This window comes from Myxocyprinus asiaticus, chromosome 6 (genome assembly GCF_019703515.2).
Source record: "Myxocyprinus asiaticus isolate MX2 ecotype Aquarium Trade chromosome 6, UBuf_Myxa_2, whole genome shotgun sequence".
NCBI lineage: Eukaryota > Metazoa > Chordata > Actinopteri > Cypriniformes > Catostomidae > Myxocyprinus > Myxocyprinus asiaticus.
In genome coordinates, this window is record NC_059349.1 from 6,083,805 (window position 1) to 6,099,800 (window position 15,996).

Here is a 15,996-nt window from a genome sequence, read left to right on the forward strand (position 1 = left end):
AATAGCCAGCAGACTAATGGCACCCATTTACATGCATTGTATGAACATACAGAGCTGAAATGTGCTTATAAAAATCTTCACTTCGGTTCTGCTGAAAAGCAAAGTCATACACATCTGGGATGGTAAGTAAATCATCAGAGAATTTTCATTTCTGGGTGAACTAACCTGAACTGAAGCCCCTGACTCGTATCTGCATGATTTTTTGCACTGCACTGCTGACACACGATTGGCTGATTAGAAAATCGCATGTATAAGTAGGTGTACAGGTGTTCCTAAAAAAGTTCTAAGAGTGTATATACCCCCTTGTTTAGTTGCTGGTTCATCTTGCTTGCATGCTCTCTATTTTGAAAATTCTTGCCTTGTCTCCTGTATTGCATTTTGTATTGACAGTTCCTGTTTCTTGTGTTTGAGATCCTGTCTATTTTTTTAATTTTTTAATATTTCTGATCACCATTCATACTGCATTTGTGTCTTCACTTCCCCAAAAACCCTGACATTATCTCAAGAATAGAACAAATGCTGCAAGATGTATTACGCACCCAATTTTAATACTTAGGGTTAGGTTTTTAACTATTTACCCAAACTATGAACAGTAGTGATAGTGATGGTTGCCTTTGCAAACACCACTAAATATAACAATATTATTATGTTAATATTATTATTATTACTATAACAGTATAACATCTGCTAAATTTGCACTCATATGTCAATGTTTTCTAAATACAGCACAATAACTTTCTATTTTCTTTGAACCATTGACTGGCATGAAGACAGGCAGCATGACAGTGTTGGTACATAGATGTTGAATTTCTGCAAGCTTTGAGTTTGGACTTATTAACATTGACGTTTGCATGTGAAAACAAGGCATGAAGTCTGCCGCAGGAATGTGATGCCACAGTTGTGTGTTTGCCCTTGATGAAACTTTATTTATTAAAGGTGCTGGAACTTGTTTCCATTAATATGCTTTATGCAAACAGCTGTGTGGGACCGGTGATTGTGGTACACCTATTTTTGTGTTTGTGAGATTAGAGGGGCTGTGAATTCTGTGGAACAGATGTAAGTTCTGCTGTAACCCTCATCACAGTAGGTCAAAAGTTGTTCAGCTTCAGTTAAAGATATGTTTTATTTCTTACCTTCTGCAGTGCAGAAGTTCTGGTATGAGTCCCATTTAGAGAGTGAATCTGTGGTCATGTAGTCAACAGTCACATCTGGACCGTTCTGCCAGTGCTCTGATCCTGACAAAATACATAACAGAGCAATGAGATAAAAACTTTATAACTCTATCAAATCTTTAAAATTCTGTCTAATATATTTACATTACTTGCATATGGTATGTGTAGTGCAAACAAGTCCATTATGCTCAGATCAACTGTGTATATGTGGAGAAAATGAACTTTAGAATTACCAAATAAAAAATAAAAAAAATAAATAAAAACACTGATTAAGACAAAAGAAAGATGAGAAAGAAAGTGTCAGTAAAAATTGGAGGCTGTAAAATAAACATATCATACCTTGAATTCTTTCTGGGCCATCAGAGAATATTAACTCCACTTTCCCATAATCTGGAAATCTGGCATCTGAAATTTGACACAGTGTCAACATGAAAGATTCTGTATGCTGGACATGCAAAGACTTCATCTAGTTAGCGTGTGACTGAACCTACATGCCATTTAAGACTGATTCCCCTCACTACCAACTAATTAAATACCATACCCCCACTTTATAGCATTTTCAAGACAAATTATCTGATTATAATGTATCTAATTCTGCTTGAGACTGAATCAGCAAAACAGATGATGATGATATTTCATCATTTAGAATGCAACAGGACTTAAAGGCCCCCCATGGTAAAAGGTATTTTTGATTTTCTTTTCTTTTAAAACACTAAATAGCAACAGAAACTACCGCAACACTTTTTAAACACCTGTTTGTCACTATACACTGCAATGTTTTCAAGTTAAACTCCTAAAGACATGAATTGTAATTTTGCAATATATGTAGGAGATCATGACCACTCACATTAATATTAAGACTCCAGTCATATCAGTAAACGTATAAAAGCTGTTTTATTCTACATGGAGAGGGTCCGCACATGGGGGCTGCAATGTTAGAATCACATGACCAGCCGAATACTACTTGCTTAATCTCAGTAACCGTCCTGTTATTTGACACTTTCACTCACTGATTAAAGTAATCATGGCTGACTGTGAATACTTCGTTTCTACAATGGCATCTAAAACTAAAAACATCTTGGTTACTGATGTAACCTCTGTTCCCTGATGGAGGGAACGAGACATTATGTTGATGTAGTGACACTAGGGGTTCGATCTTGAGAGCCCCAATCACCTTTTCTTAAAATAGAAAAGGCAAATGAGAATTGGCGAGTGGAATTTGCATGCTGAGCACTTTCTTGAATAACGTTGGGAAGTGGTCTTCCCTCTCCAGGAGGGGGAGCACTACGGAGACCACATCCTACCAGAGGGAGGTTAACATGTGGAGAATATCTCACATGGACTTACCAATGGGGAAGTTCACATATGGAATGATTCCACCGGAGGACCCTATCTACAGAGAGGGTACGCAGCAACAGTGGCCGAGGCAAAGAAAGCACTGGTGAGGGGAAACACAGGGTTCACCTAAGGGGAAACCTGAACAGTGGAAACTCATCATACGGGATTACCAAGGGGGAATCACCATGCATGGAGCACTGAGCCCGAGCACACGGGCTCACCTGAAAAGGGGCATACCATGAGTACTGGGCCTGGTGCCGTTACTCCTCTACCGAGTTCGTCACCGAACAGTGCTTAAGAATTAAAGAGGCAGCCGGGGTTCACCAGATACGGGGAACTGTTGTGGGCAAAAAGGTGCGCATTATCACCTTTTAAAAAAGGGGAAAGGCACAATGCAAGCGATACACCCAACCGGATGCCAGGTCTACCTGCTGTTACTGCGTAACACTCGGGTCGAAACCGGGTCTATGCGTGGGTTGTAAAACCTCACAAAGGTATTGGGTGTAGCCCAACCCGCAGCTCTGCATATGTCCGTTAGAGAGGCCCCGCTTTGCCAGTGCCCAGGAAGATGCAACACCACTAGTGGAGTGTGCCTGGACTCCCAAGGGGCACGGCAAGTCCCGAGACTGGTATGCGAGAGAAATGGCATCCACAATCCAATGGGCTAGCCTTTTCTTGGAGACAGCTTTCCCCTTCTGGTGGTGGGAACGTTGGGCATGTAACCGGGCCGAAGTCTCAAGATCAGGTGAGAGAGTGTCGGCCCGAACTCCAGGCATTCGCTGATAACAGAAAGCGCCTGCAGGTCCTCAACCCTCTTGATGAAAATGAGTGCCACCAGGAGGGCCATCTTCAGATACAAAGTGCTGAGCTCGGCCTGCTCCAGGGGCTCAAAGGGGGCTCTCTGTAGGGCAGGTAGGACCACAGAGAGAACCCAAGAGGGAATCAGGCACGGTCTAGGAGGATTCAACCTCCTTGCGCCTTTGAGGAACCTGTTGATCAGGTCACACTGTCATGAGGGTCTCCCATCCAGTGTGTCCTGATAAGCTGCTATGGCAGCCATGTACACTTTCAGGGTAGAGGGAGACAGCCATCTCCCCAGCCCTTCCTGAAGGAAAGACAGCACAGACCTGACGGCGCATCTCTGTGGGTCTTCCCCACGGGAAGAACACCAGTTCGTGAAGAGACACCACTTCAAGGCATATAGCTGCCTCGTAGAGGGGGCTCTGGCCTGAGTGATCGTATTTACCACCGATGGCAGAAAACCTGCTAGGTTTTCCATGTCCCATCCAGGAGCCAGACGTTAAGATTCCAGAGGTGTGGCCGCGGGTGCTGGAGCATGCCCTGCCCCTGAGAAGGTCCTGTCTCAGGGGAATTCGCCAGGGAGGTGCTACAGCCAAGAGCATCCGATCCGAGAACAAAGACCGGTTGGACCAGTACGGCGCAATGAACAGGACTTGATGCTCATCCTCCCTGACTTTACACAGAGTCTGTGCAATAAGGCTCGCTGGAGGAGACGCATACTTGCGCAGCCCCCGAGGCCAGCTGTTTGCCAAGGCATCTGTGCTGAGGGGGGCCTCGGACAGGGAGTACCAAAGTAGGCAGTGAGAGGACTTTTGGGAGGTGAACAGGTCTACCTGCGCCTCCCCAAATCTCTCCAAAACCAGCTGGACTACGTGGGGGTGGAGTCCCCACTCCCCGTGGAGCATTACCTGCCATGAGAGCACGTCCGCTGCACGGTTGAGGACGCCCGGAATGTGAGTGGCTCGCAGAGACTTCAACGTATGCTGACTCCAAAGGAGGAGGTGGCGGGTGAGTTGCAACATGCGATGAGAGCGTACACCACCTTGGCAGTTTATGTACGCTATGGTCACTGTGTTGTCGGTCTGGACCAACACATGCTTGCCCTGAATCAATGGCCGAAGCCTCCTCAGGGCCAGCAACACTGCCAGCAACTCTAAGTAGTTGATGCCTGCCCGTTGCACATGGCGCCCCAGCCCGAGTTCGAGGCGTCTGTCATGACCATGCCTTGAGATCTGCACTAGGAGAACACCTTCCCATAGAAACGCCAGGTCCGACCATGGGCTGAAAGTCTGACGGCACTGCGGCATGATGGCACCATGCCCACCTCAGGACTCGAGTCTGTAGCCAGTGCTGAAGCGGTCTCATCTGCATCAACCCAAGGGGGAGAACCACTGCTGAGGATGTAATGTGTCCCAGGAGCCTCTGAAATTATTTCACTGGCACCGCCACCTTCTGCCAGAAGGTCTTCAGGCAGGTCAGCACTGACTGAGCACGTTCGGTCGAAAGACGTGCCTTGAGAGTGACCGAGTCCAACTCCATACCGAGAAAAGAGATGCTCCACACAGGGGAGAGCTTGCTCTTCTCCCAGTTGACCTGCAGCCCGAGTCGGTCGAGGTGTTGAAGCACAAGGTCCCTGTGTGCACACAATAGGTCGACCTTGGTAAAGACGTGAGGGGACAGGGACAGACCGAAGGGGAGGACCTTGTACTGGTATGCTCGTCCCTTGAAGGCAAACCGAAGAAAGGGTTTGTGTCGAGGAAGGATCGATACGTGAAAGTACGTGTCCTTCAGGTCAATGGCCATGAACAAATCTTGACGTCGTACTGACGCCCGGATGCGCTTCTCCATTAACATCCTGTAAGGTTTTGTTCAAGGCACACAGATCAAAGATTGGGTGCAACCCTCCCCCTCACTTGGGTACGATAAAATAAGGGCTGTAAAAGCCCTCACAGACGGAGGCACCCTCGCCCCGCACCGTAGTGGAGAGGATGCCACTGAACCAGGGGGCACTCGGGAATAGAATACTCATAAATGCACTGCTAAAGCACGCTTTACCTGGGGGAGCTCGACATATCCCTTAGCCACTCCGCCGTCGAGGGTAGTCAGGGTGGATGAGCCCGCGAAGCATGTACCGGCAGAAAAAGGTGCCTTTCATGACTTCGTTAGCTCCTCGTGCACTTCTGGGAAGAAAGGCCAGAAGCCCATTATCCAGCCACGAATGTTCAGGGCAGGGTGGAGGGTTCCACTTAGCCCAATGTTCGCAGCCGCCCGGGCAAGCACGGCTGCCATCTCAGCGTCCGCCTCATCCTGTGCTCTACCACCCATGAGCAGGAGCTCAGAAGATTCGTCCGCTTCTGATAGCAAAAGCCCAGCTTCCGATGCTGCGACCGAAAGCTCATCCTCGTCGTGAGCCGTGAATGACACATTAAATCCGCCCTGAGGCGGACCGCCTATATCACTCAACAGCTCTTCCGGTTAGAAAGAGTGTGCTGGGGGATGGGAGGTCTGCGGGGCTGAGCCGGCGGAAATGCTCCCATCGGTGCTTGCCGACCTGGCCGGCTGAGCATCAGCCCAGGGCGGACCAGGTTGGGGAGCAGTCGCGGTGGCTCCTTGCTTCATAAAGGAGGAAGTGAGCCGTGACCGCAACGTTCTGATGGGCATGTTTTCGCAATGAGAACATGTCGCTTTGACGAAAGCTGCCTCGGCGTGCTGGGGCCCCAAGCACTCGAGGCAGATTTCATGGCTGTCCGGAGGGGAGCGATAACGGCCACATCTAGTAGTGCAAACACAGAAGAACATCTTTAAAAAGACGCCAAGCGTTTGCGCGAGCTCTTTTAGAAGGAAATATACTCTTTTGAATATAATCTTTTAGCACCCGTGGACTCAGCCGCAGAAGCACCCAGGGGAAACACAACACTCGACCGTGCGAGGGTGTCCGCTGATATGCGCCGTAAAATCCAGCAGCATAAGCAAAAGGTGAGAGGATGAACACAAGCATGCATTCGGCTCCGAAGAAAAAAATCTGAATGCACGCCATCTCCTTTTATACCCGTATGTCTGGGGTGGAGAGTGGCATGCAAATTCCACTCGCCAATTCTCATTGGCCTTTTCTATTTTAAGCAAAGGTGATTGGGGCTCTCAAGATCGAACCCCTAGTGTCACTACATCGACACAACGTCGAGTGAGTGACAGACAGGGAACAATTGATTTTAAATTATGCTACATCCAAGCCGCTAGGTGTCAGTGTAAGTCCAAGATGACACAAAGACAAAAGTTACTGAGTGCACCTTTAAAATGTTGCAAGTGTATATAGCCAGTGAGAATCCTCATTATTATTTAATTTGAGACTGAAATACTTATTTGTCATTTTTAGTTTTGTTCAAGGTGATTTAAATTAAAATGTTTTTCAATAACTGTCCAGTAAGTGAAAGGATAGTATTTGGGGTAAAATGCCCCCCATAAAACATTGTTTTTCTGTGGAAGAAATAGATTTGTTATGAAAAATGTTCAAACTGGGCTGACATTGACTGATCCAATCACAATGGTGACTCATTTGTTTATAAAACACTTGAGAGCTATGAAATAACAAATATGATTTTTAACAGGAAATGGTGCAGCCTTTTAAAGAGAGGTTATTTTAAATAAGCATTATCTTACAGCAATTTATTTCTCAAAAAAGCATCTTGATTTCTCAAAATTATTTGCACATGTTGACAAATTCCGCACTATAACTATTGTCCGTATATCTACACAATACCACTACACCTCAAGTGTGGGTAAAAGGCCCCCTTGCCACCTATTTTTTAAAATGACTTTTAACCAAAACAACCTTCCATTATTATTTCAAAATCTTTAAGAAATACAGGTTTTTCCTGTAGTGTATATGACCTTTGTTTGCGTGATCCATGTCCTCTTTCTGAAACATGAGGCTGTATGCCTGAACAGCACCTGTGTGAAACTGAACTCTGAATATAATGTCCCGAACAGACGGGCTGCTTTTATGATAACATTTCACCTGCAAACAGAGCACAGATTATACATGCTCATTAATTTCATTAGAAGATGCTGAGAGAAAACAGTATTAAAAAAAATATTAAAAAAATCAGGTATGTGGTTTAAAATGTTAAAAAGGTGGGTAACATTTTTTTATGGGCACTGTAATTTAAGTTAACTTTGAAAACTCTGATTTGTTCCTCACAAACTTATAACATAAATGTAATTGGTTAAATGGCATCAATGCTATTTGTTTTATTCAGATAAATGTTCTTACCATAATATCTCCCTTTAGCAGCTGTGCTGGTTCTAGAGCGATACAGATCTTGTCTCTGTGACTGGCTCCAATGTGGCTGTTGAATGTGTCCAGAAATGTTAATCAAACAAAGAAAACCAGCTTGTTGCTAAGATACCATGTAACCATCAACCACAGATATTGTCTGACATAGTAAAATAAGTAATCATTAATATCCAGTGATTAAATTAACTCACTAGAGAGCGGAGGTGTAGACCACCTGCATCCCCTGATACACCTTCAGGTACGGCTGACACACTGCAAAACATGTAATAACAAAATGCAGAGTTCAGTTAATGCTCAGTTAATTAAGCTAAAAGAAGAATTTCCAAGAAAGCCTCTTGCTGAAGTATTATTCAGTAGTTTTATTTTTGATTTGGTTCTACTTTTGGCTATTATAAATGAACAAATGTTTTGTTCAAATAAATTACATCTACTCTAGTAAAACCCAACTATAGCCAGAAAGGCAGTCCAATTAAAATGATCAGATGTGTTCCATACAAGGTCTGTCTTCCATTAAAAGGGTCATGACATGAAGAACCAAATAAAAAAAATTTTAAAAAATGATCATACTTTTGACATATACGAGGTAATTGTACTATAAAACAAACTGTAAGTTTTAGAACTGAAAACTTCCTCCTTAATAGAAAAAGAGCATTTATTTAAACCAAGCTGCAAAAACGGCTTGTTTGGAATTTGTGGAACTTGTGGCATCACAAGGACCAAATACATCTGCATATGCAATGCCTATTTTGCCTTCATTGCACCCTTGGCCCCGCCCACTGGTGCTCAGTCAGTCACACAGGTAAAGAGGAGAGAGAGATGGGCCTGTCATGGGAGATTCATCCAAAGTCGACTTACACAGGACACCTTCATGTGCCTATCTGGATTTAAATGTTTTTCTACATAAATGTGCATGGCTTTGACCATTATCATACATCTCACACTGCTTTTAAAAGATGCAATGACAAGTTATAACTCTAAAAAGGATCCCCCATTGTGTTTCATTCAGCAACGCTGTCTTGCTATTGTGCAGTTTTGAAGGCATCCTGGACCGTTTTTGCACCCATCTGTGCTATTTTTAATTGTTGGTCTTTTGTAAACATGCACTACATGGACATCTTTGATCATTCTGATGTGTTTCTGGCGATGTGCACTGCGTTTTAAGAGTGGTACAAGCACGACTTTTAAAACTGCTGCTGTCACTGACTGGGAGAAACACATGCCGTTCTTTGTCCCTTACAAAAATGTAAACTAGCAACAAACTTGCCTCAAATTTGCAGCTCATTATTTTCACATGCAAATGAGCTTTTGATTCGCCACAAATGTTTGCCAGAAGTTTGCAGCTCTTTGCCGGAAGTGGTGAACATCTGGCAAACCTTTAGCAACAATGGAAAATTTGCTGCAAGTATGTCACAAAGCTCATTTACATGTGACCATTATCAGTGGCGAATTTTTCACTGACAAACATTTGTTTGTTTCACTATCATCATCTTCATTAAAAGTCTGCACTTAGATCCAGCATCTCCTGTCTCATCTCAGCAACTACTCATTACAGAAGAACTGACCAAATATGGATCTAGCGGCTGTCCAAATTCTCCTCCTCAGACAAGGGGACTGTGAATCATGTCCATGATTTTTTAAAACTAGTGAATTTAGTGCACTATCCTGACTGCTCTCTTGTGGTTTTCTTCCAGACCGGTCTGAATAGTGCACTGAAAGAACTGATGCCTCCGGCTGATCCTCACTGGACACTCTGTGAGTATGTAGAGAAGGCTCTGGAACTTTGCTGTTCCCCTTACAAAGTGGATTATGGCGGGAACCCCAGGCCAAAACCTGCATCCACGGCTCCTTGCTCCAAGCCTCCCACGGCTCCTTGCTCCAAGCCTCCCATGGCTCCTTGCTTCCAGCCTCCCATTGCTCCTTCGTCCAAGCCTGCCATGGCTCCTTCGTCCAAGCTTGCCATGGCCAATGAGCCAGCGCCCATGTTGCCAGCCTTGTCCGTCCCAGAGCCAACGTTCATGCCTGTTTCAGCCCTAGTGGATTTTTTAGGGGGGGCCACCACGGCTCCGCCCTTCGAGCCTCCCACTGTTTTCCATGAACTACATTTCCCATGGTGCACTGCCCTCATCACAGCCATCTGTTTCCCAGCATCCTCACCTGTTCTCCATTCCCTCATTTACTCCTGCTTGTATAAATACCCTCTAGTTTTGTTCCCTCTTTGTCAGTTCTTGTTTGTTGCTACTTGTGTTCATGTTTATTTGTTTCACTATCATCATCTTCATTAAAAGCCTGCACTTAGATCCAGTGTCTCCCATCTCATCTCAGTAACTACTCGTTACAGATACATTCAGGTGAAATGTGTTGGGTATACATTACGTGTTAACCCTGAATTGCAGTTTTAATGTTGTGTGGAGTTTGTTCATTTTCTTCTGATTATGCTTCAAATGTGCCTGTATTGAAAGGGCAACATGATGTTAGCCAATCACAACAGAGGCCATTACATTGAAGTCTTAAAGGGTCAGACAGACTAAACCCGAGCGTTTCAGACAGAGGTCCAGAGACAGGGTGGAAAATTATTATATATGACTAAATTATGAATGTTTGGTGCAAAAAAAAACTTTACTAACATTATAAGTGGACCTTAGGGAAGATAAAAAAATTATATATAAAAAGGGTATGTCATGACTCATTTAAATCTCATATTTCTTTTCAATACTTTCTTCTCCTATGACAAAATCTTAACTAATTAATTAATCAAGACAATAAAACTGTATTTTTGAACAGTCATGAAAAGCACAGACCTCCTGCAGTGTCAAAGTTTGGGATCCCGTAAATGATGATGCAGTGAAGGAAGAGAGGATTGGTGTTCATCTTTATCAAACCGCTCAAGAGACTGTTCAGGATCCACACGTATCTAAACACAAATGGAAGCAAAAACTATTAGTGTAGCAAAGAGTCAATAATGAGAGGAATTCATTCATTTAATTAAGCCATAGATTTGAAGCATAAACAACCAGAACATTTTTAAAGGTTCAACAAAGAATGAGCAGATATTTAAATAAAATCAATCAAATCAAAATTGACCCTTTTTTGCCTGCACCACCAAAACTTTGCCCTTAGTGCGTATGTTAAATATCACTAATGCCGTATTCTAACTAATTTCTGCAAATTTGAATACTTTACCTCAAGTTAATATGGCACCGCGGATGGCAGCCTCGGTGTGGTGCTCTACAATTATTTATTTATTTTTTGTCCTGTGTTTAGTAATTTTTTTCCAATCAGTTTTATCAGGGATGAACTGCTGAACATTCGGCAGCACATATCAGACAATCTTTTCCTGGTTTTGGACTAATCTGACATTTTGCTGGACATTTCAGTCTGAGGTGCAGCTGTGTTTTTAAAGTGCCCTATGAGACGCAGGCGAGGGAAGCGAGCCGGCACGCTGGTCAAGCTCCGACAGCGCCTCTTTCGAACAGCGTTGCAAAGTATTCATCTAGCGAATCTCTGCTCTCTCCCTAACAAAATGGATGAACCACTTCTCCTCTCCCGTACAAACAAGGACTTTACAAACTCTTCTGCCTTGTGCTTCACAGAAACCTGGCTAAGTGAAGCCATTCCAGACAGCGCATTACATCTGCCAGGCTTTCAGCTGTTCAGAACGTATCACATTGCGGAGTTAATGGGGAAAACGAGAGATGGTGGAACATGCTTTTACATCAATGAAAGTTGGTGTACAGATGTAACGATGTTATAGAAGTTGTGCTGTCCTAATTTGGAAGTGGTCTTTATCAACTATAAGCCTTTCTATTTGCCGCAGGAGTTTTCCTAATTTATTCTGATGAGTGTTTTTTATTCCTCCACAAGGGTGTGTGAGCACAGCGCTGCAACATCTGGCTGATCAGATCACAGACACGGAGCAACAACACCCAGACTCACTTATTATTATTCTCGGCAATTTTGACAAAGCCAACCTCACTCAGTTTCTGTAAGGATATGTGCATTCCTACTAGGACTTATTTAAAATACAACAACGACAAACCATGGTTTACAGCAATACCAGGCAGCTTCGTCAGGCCAAAGAGGATGCTTACAGAAGTGGGGATAAAAACTTGTACAATCAGGCCAGGAACACACTGACAAAAGAGATTAGAGTGGCTAAAAGAAGCTATTCTGAAAAACTGTGGAAAAATCTGTTTTCGACCCTGCATCAGTATGGAGAGGTCTGAAAACATTACTAACTACAAGACACCATACCCCAACACTGTAGGGAATCAAAACCTGGCTGATGATTTGAATATGTTTTACTGTAGATTTGAAAAGCCCAGTCTCACACCCCACACACGCTCTGACCTTCACTTCACACAAATACCAACACCTCCTGCAACCCTCCTACCCCCCCCTCCTGCTACACAATCTAAACTTGAGATCTGTGAAGAGGAGGTGTGCCGGATCTTCCGGAAACAAAAGACAAGGAAAGTACAGGGCCCAGACGGTGTTTCACACACTTGTCTAAAATCCTGCGCTGACCAGCTGGCCCCTATCTTCACACAGATCTTCAACAGATCACTGGAGCAATGTGAAGTTCCCTGCTGCTTCAAATCTCTCTACTATCATTCCTGTCCCAAAGAAACCCAAAATCACAGGACTTAGTGACTCCAGACTTGTTGCTCTGATGTCTGTGGTCATGAAGTCATTTGAGAGACTGGTGTTGGCCTACCTGAAGGACATCACTGGACCCTTTCTAGATCCCCTTCAATTTGCTTATTGAGCAAACAGGTCTGTGGATGAGGCAGTCAACATGGGATTGCATCATATCCTGCAACATGTGGACAGACCAGGGACATATGCGAGGATCCTTTTGTGGACTTCAGTTTGGCTTTCAACACCATCATCCCAGCTGTTCTCTGGATAAAATTACACCAACTCTATGTTCCCACATCTATCTGTCAGTGGATCACCAGCTTTCTGATGGACAGGAAGCAGTTAGTGAGACTGGGGGAATTCACTTCCAGCACCTGTATGATGTGTGCTCTCCCCACTATTCTTCTCCCTGTATACCAACGACTGCACCACCAAGGACCCCTCTGTCAAGCTCCTGAAGATTGCAGATGACACTACTGTCATCGGCCTCATCCAAGATGACAATGAGTCTGCATACAGAAGAGAGGTTGAACGGCTGGCTCACTGGTGCAGTCAAAACAACCTGGAGCTGAACACACTCAAAACAGTGGAGATGATAGTGGACTTTAGGAGGAACTCCCCAGCATCGACCCCGCTCACCATTCTGAACAGCACTGTGGCAGCAGTGGAGTCATTCAGGTTCCTGGGCACTAACATCTCACAGGACCTGAAGTAGGAGAACCACATTAACTTCATTGTGAAAAAGGCCCAGCAGAGGTTGTATTTCCTTCACCAGTTGGGGAAGTTCAACCTGCCACAGGCGCTGCTGATACAGTTTTACTCAGCAGTTATTAAGTGTGTCCTCTGCACTTCAATAACTGTCTGGTTTGGTTCAGCTACGAAATCGGACATCAGAAGACTACAAAGGACAGTTTGGACTGCTGAGCAGATTATTGGTTGCCCCCTGCCCTCCCTTCAAGAATTGTACACTTCCAGAGTGAGGAAAAGGGCAGGAAGAATCACTGTGGACCCCACTAACCCAGCCCACTACATTTTTGAACTGTTGCCTTCTGGCCGGTGCTACAGAGCACTGACCACCAGAACTGTCAGGCACAGGAACAGTTTTTTCCCTCAGGCCATCCACCACATGAACAGTTAAAACTGCCCCATTGAGCAATAATTATGTGCAATACAGCATAGTCTATTTATATTTATCCAACATATACTACCTTTTCTGCCCTACATTCCCTCGCATCTGTATATAACAGATTTGTATTTGTACTTTTACATATGTGTATATATATTTTTTTGTCTTATTGTGTATTTCTATATATACTTATTTTTTATATTTGCTCTTTATTTTTATTCTATTTTTTATTATTATCTCTGTCTTGTTATTGTATAGTTTGTGCACTGGAAGCTTCTGTCACCAAGACAAATTCCTTGTATGTGTAAGCATACTTGGCAATAAAGCTCATTCTGATTCATTCTGATTATGATACATTTTAAAATAAATATAAAATTCTGCCATGATTTACTTGCTTTATCATTAATTCTTTATTTTGTTTGTCCAAGCTGTGACTCCAAAAATGAGAAAAGCACCATAAAAAATTATTATCAAAATAATCAATGCTGATTGATCATGCACTGTATTCCAAGGCCTGTGTGATGGCTTTGTGAAAGGAAAAGACACAAATTTAAGTCAGTATTCAATGACGATCATAAGCCCCATCCACCGTAACACTCAAATCCAGACCCACAATCATTTAAACATCTAAAATTGCCTCCTCAAGAAGCGTAATAACAGCTTTGACATAGCTGATCTCAAGTGCCATTGACTCTTGCATGTTTTGAGACTGATTGCCACATTGTACAGTGTGGATGTATCTTTTGAATAAGATGTTACTTCCTGAACAGCAATTTTTTCATTTTTGGGATAAATAATAGTGACTGTCCTTTTATCTACCTGTTATGTCTTTCATATTATTGAGAAATTGTTAGGTTTGGGGTTAGGTGCTCAAAACATTCTATAGGCTATGCTAGGCTATGCTAGTTTAAAGAAATAAAAAAAAAAATTGTGACTGTAAATTAATGTGCACGTTACATGTTTTATATTGTTTATAAGTGTAGGTTTAGGAATGGGGTTGGGTTTGGTCAGTGGTTCTCAAAGTGTGCGCATACCTTTAGATATTGTAAGTGGAGCACAGAAAACTGACCCATTCTCAAATCTCATTCACTTTCACACATTCAACAATTTGCAACAATACATGCACGTACCAATGTGGGCATTTTCTTTTCCTTATGCCTTGTTTATACTTTTTCCTGGCACTGCAGTGCGTCCTGTGTGTGCAGCTCTCAAAATATTTGAGAAATGCTCAACTTTATGCAAATGAGAAGTGGAAAACGCCAGATGCCAACCAATCACTGTAAGCTAAAAGCATCACAATATGACGATAATGCTGAGGTTTCTCCTGGATTCAGTGCTTAAATGTCATTCATTATTATTCATCATTATGTATAATTTGGACTTCAAACAGACCTCGAATGGTGATTGCATGCATTCATTGTGGCAATACACAAGCTGGGTAAGAAAAAGTGTAATAATTCAACACTTTTTGTATATTTAGGCATTTGGAAATGAAGTTGGCATCGTTCCAACTGTGATCACTTATATTTACATTTATATTTACATTTAATCATTTAGCATACGCTTTTATCCAAAGCGACTTACAAATGAGGAACATTGTAATCATATACAGTATACAGGGCCGTAGCTATTGGGGTGAAAGGTGGTAACAATTCTAGAGGCCCTAAGGTCCAGGGGGCCCCCCACAAAATTAGAAACTGCATTATTTTAATAATTAAGGGGCCCAGAGCAATGTAGTCAGGGGGCCCAGTATTCCTTGATATGACCTTGCATATATAAGATGATATTACTGCTCATGTACAGAAAGCAATGACAGACAATACACTCTCGCTAAAACCATCGAAACTCAAGGGACATTTAGATACCAAACACTTAATCTATAAAGACTTCAAATCACACTTCTGCTGTTGTTGATTACTTTATGAAATTGTCAATTCTCCAATTCAACCTATGCCCATGTTAATAATGAATAATTTAACATATTGTTGGTAGGGCTGGGCGATATGTCTTAAAAAATGATATCTCTATATTTTTCAGCCTATTGACGATATTCTATATATATATATACACTATATTGCCAAAAGTATTCGCTCACCTGCCTTTAGACGCATATGAACTTAAGTGACATCCCATTCTTAATCCATAGGATTTAATATGACGTCGGCCCACCCTTTGCAGCTATAACAGCTTCAACTCTTCTGGGAAGGCTTTCCACAAGGTTTAGGAGTGTGTTTATGGGAATTTTTGACCATTCTTCCAGAAGCGCATTTGTGAGGTCAGACACTGATGTTGGACGAGAAGGCCAACAGAGCAGCGCCCATTCGCGGAAACAACTAATGCGATGGACCAATCCGGGTGGGAGGTTTAGATAAGAGAACATATGAACAGTAGTAGAGAGTGGTTTCACGTCTATGAGGCACCGAAGTAGCCGGTTTGTGAAATCAGCTTTACGCGAATGGACCACTCCGGGTGGAAAGAATAGATTAGGAGGAAAGACAGTAAAAGTAGCACTTAAGTGGTAGCAGTCGATGCTGTGAAACGAATGAGCTACTGTGGCATCTTCTGTAGAAATTAGATGATTTAGATGGAAGAGGTGTTGAATGCTTTGCAGAAGAGTTGCAGTCTGA

The 15,996-nt window shown here is 43.1% G+C and overlaps 1 protein-coding gene across 1 annotated transcript in view; it reads right to left on the minus strand.

Annotated features, from left to right (window-relative positions):
* LOC127442854 (tensin-3-like) overlaps window positions 1–15,996 on the minus strand; it is an 84,030-nt gene that overhangs the window by 25,858 nt on the left and 42,176 nt on the right. Inside the window, exons 7-12 of the mRNA XM_051701093.1 lie at window positions 10,404–10,516; window positions 7,797–7,857; window positions 7,582–7,657; window positions 7,200–7,326; window positions 1,512–1,577; window positions 1,134–1,235 (exon numbers count right to left, since the gene is read on the minus strand). Of these exons, the coding sequence (XP_051557053.1) occupies window positions 1,134–1,235; window positions 1,512–1,577; window positions 7,200–7,326; window positions 7,582–7,657; window positions 7,797–7,857; window positions 10,404–10,516 (545 nt within the window). The remainder of the gene's footprint in view (window positions 1–1,133; window positions 1,236–1,511; window positions 1,578–7,199; window positions 7,327–7,581; window positions 7,658–7,796; window positions 7,858–10,403; window positions 10,517–15,996) is intronic.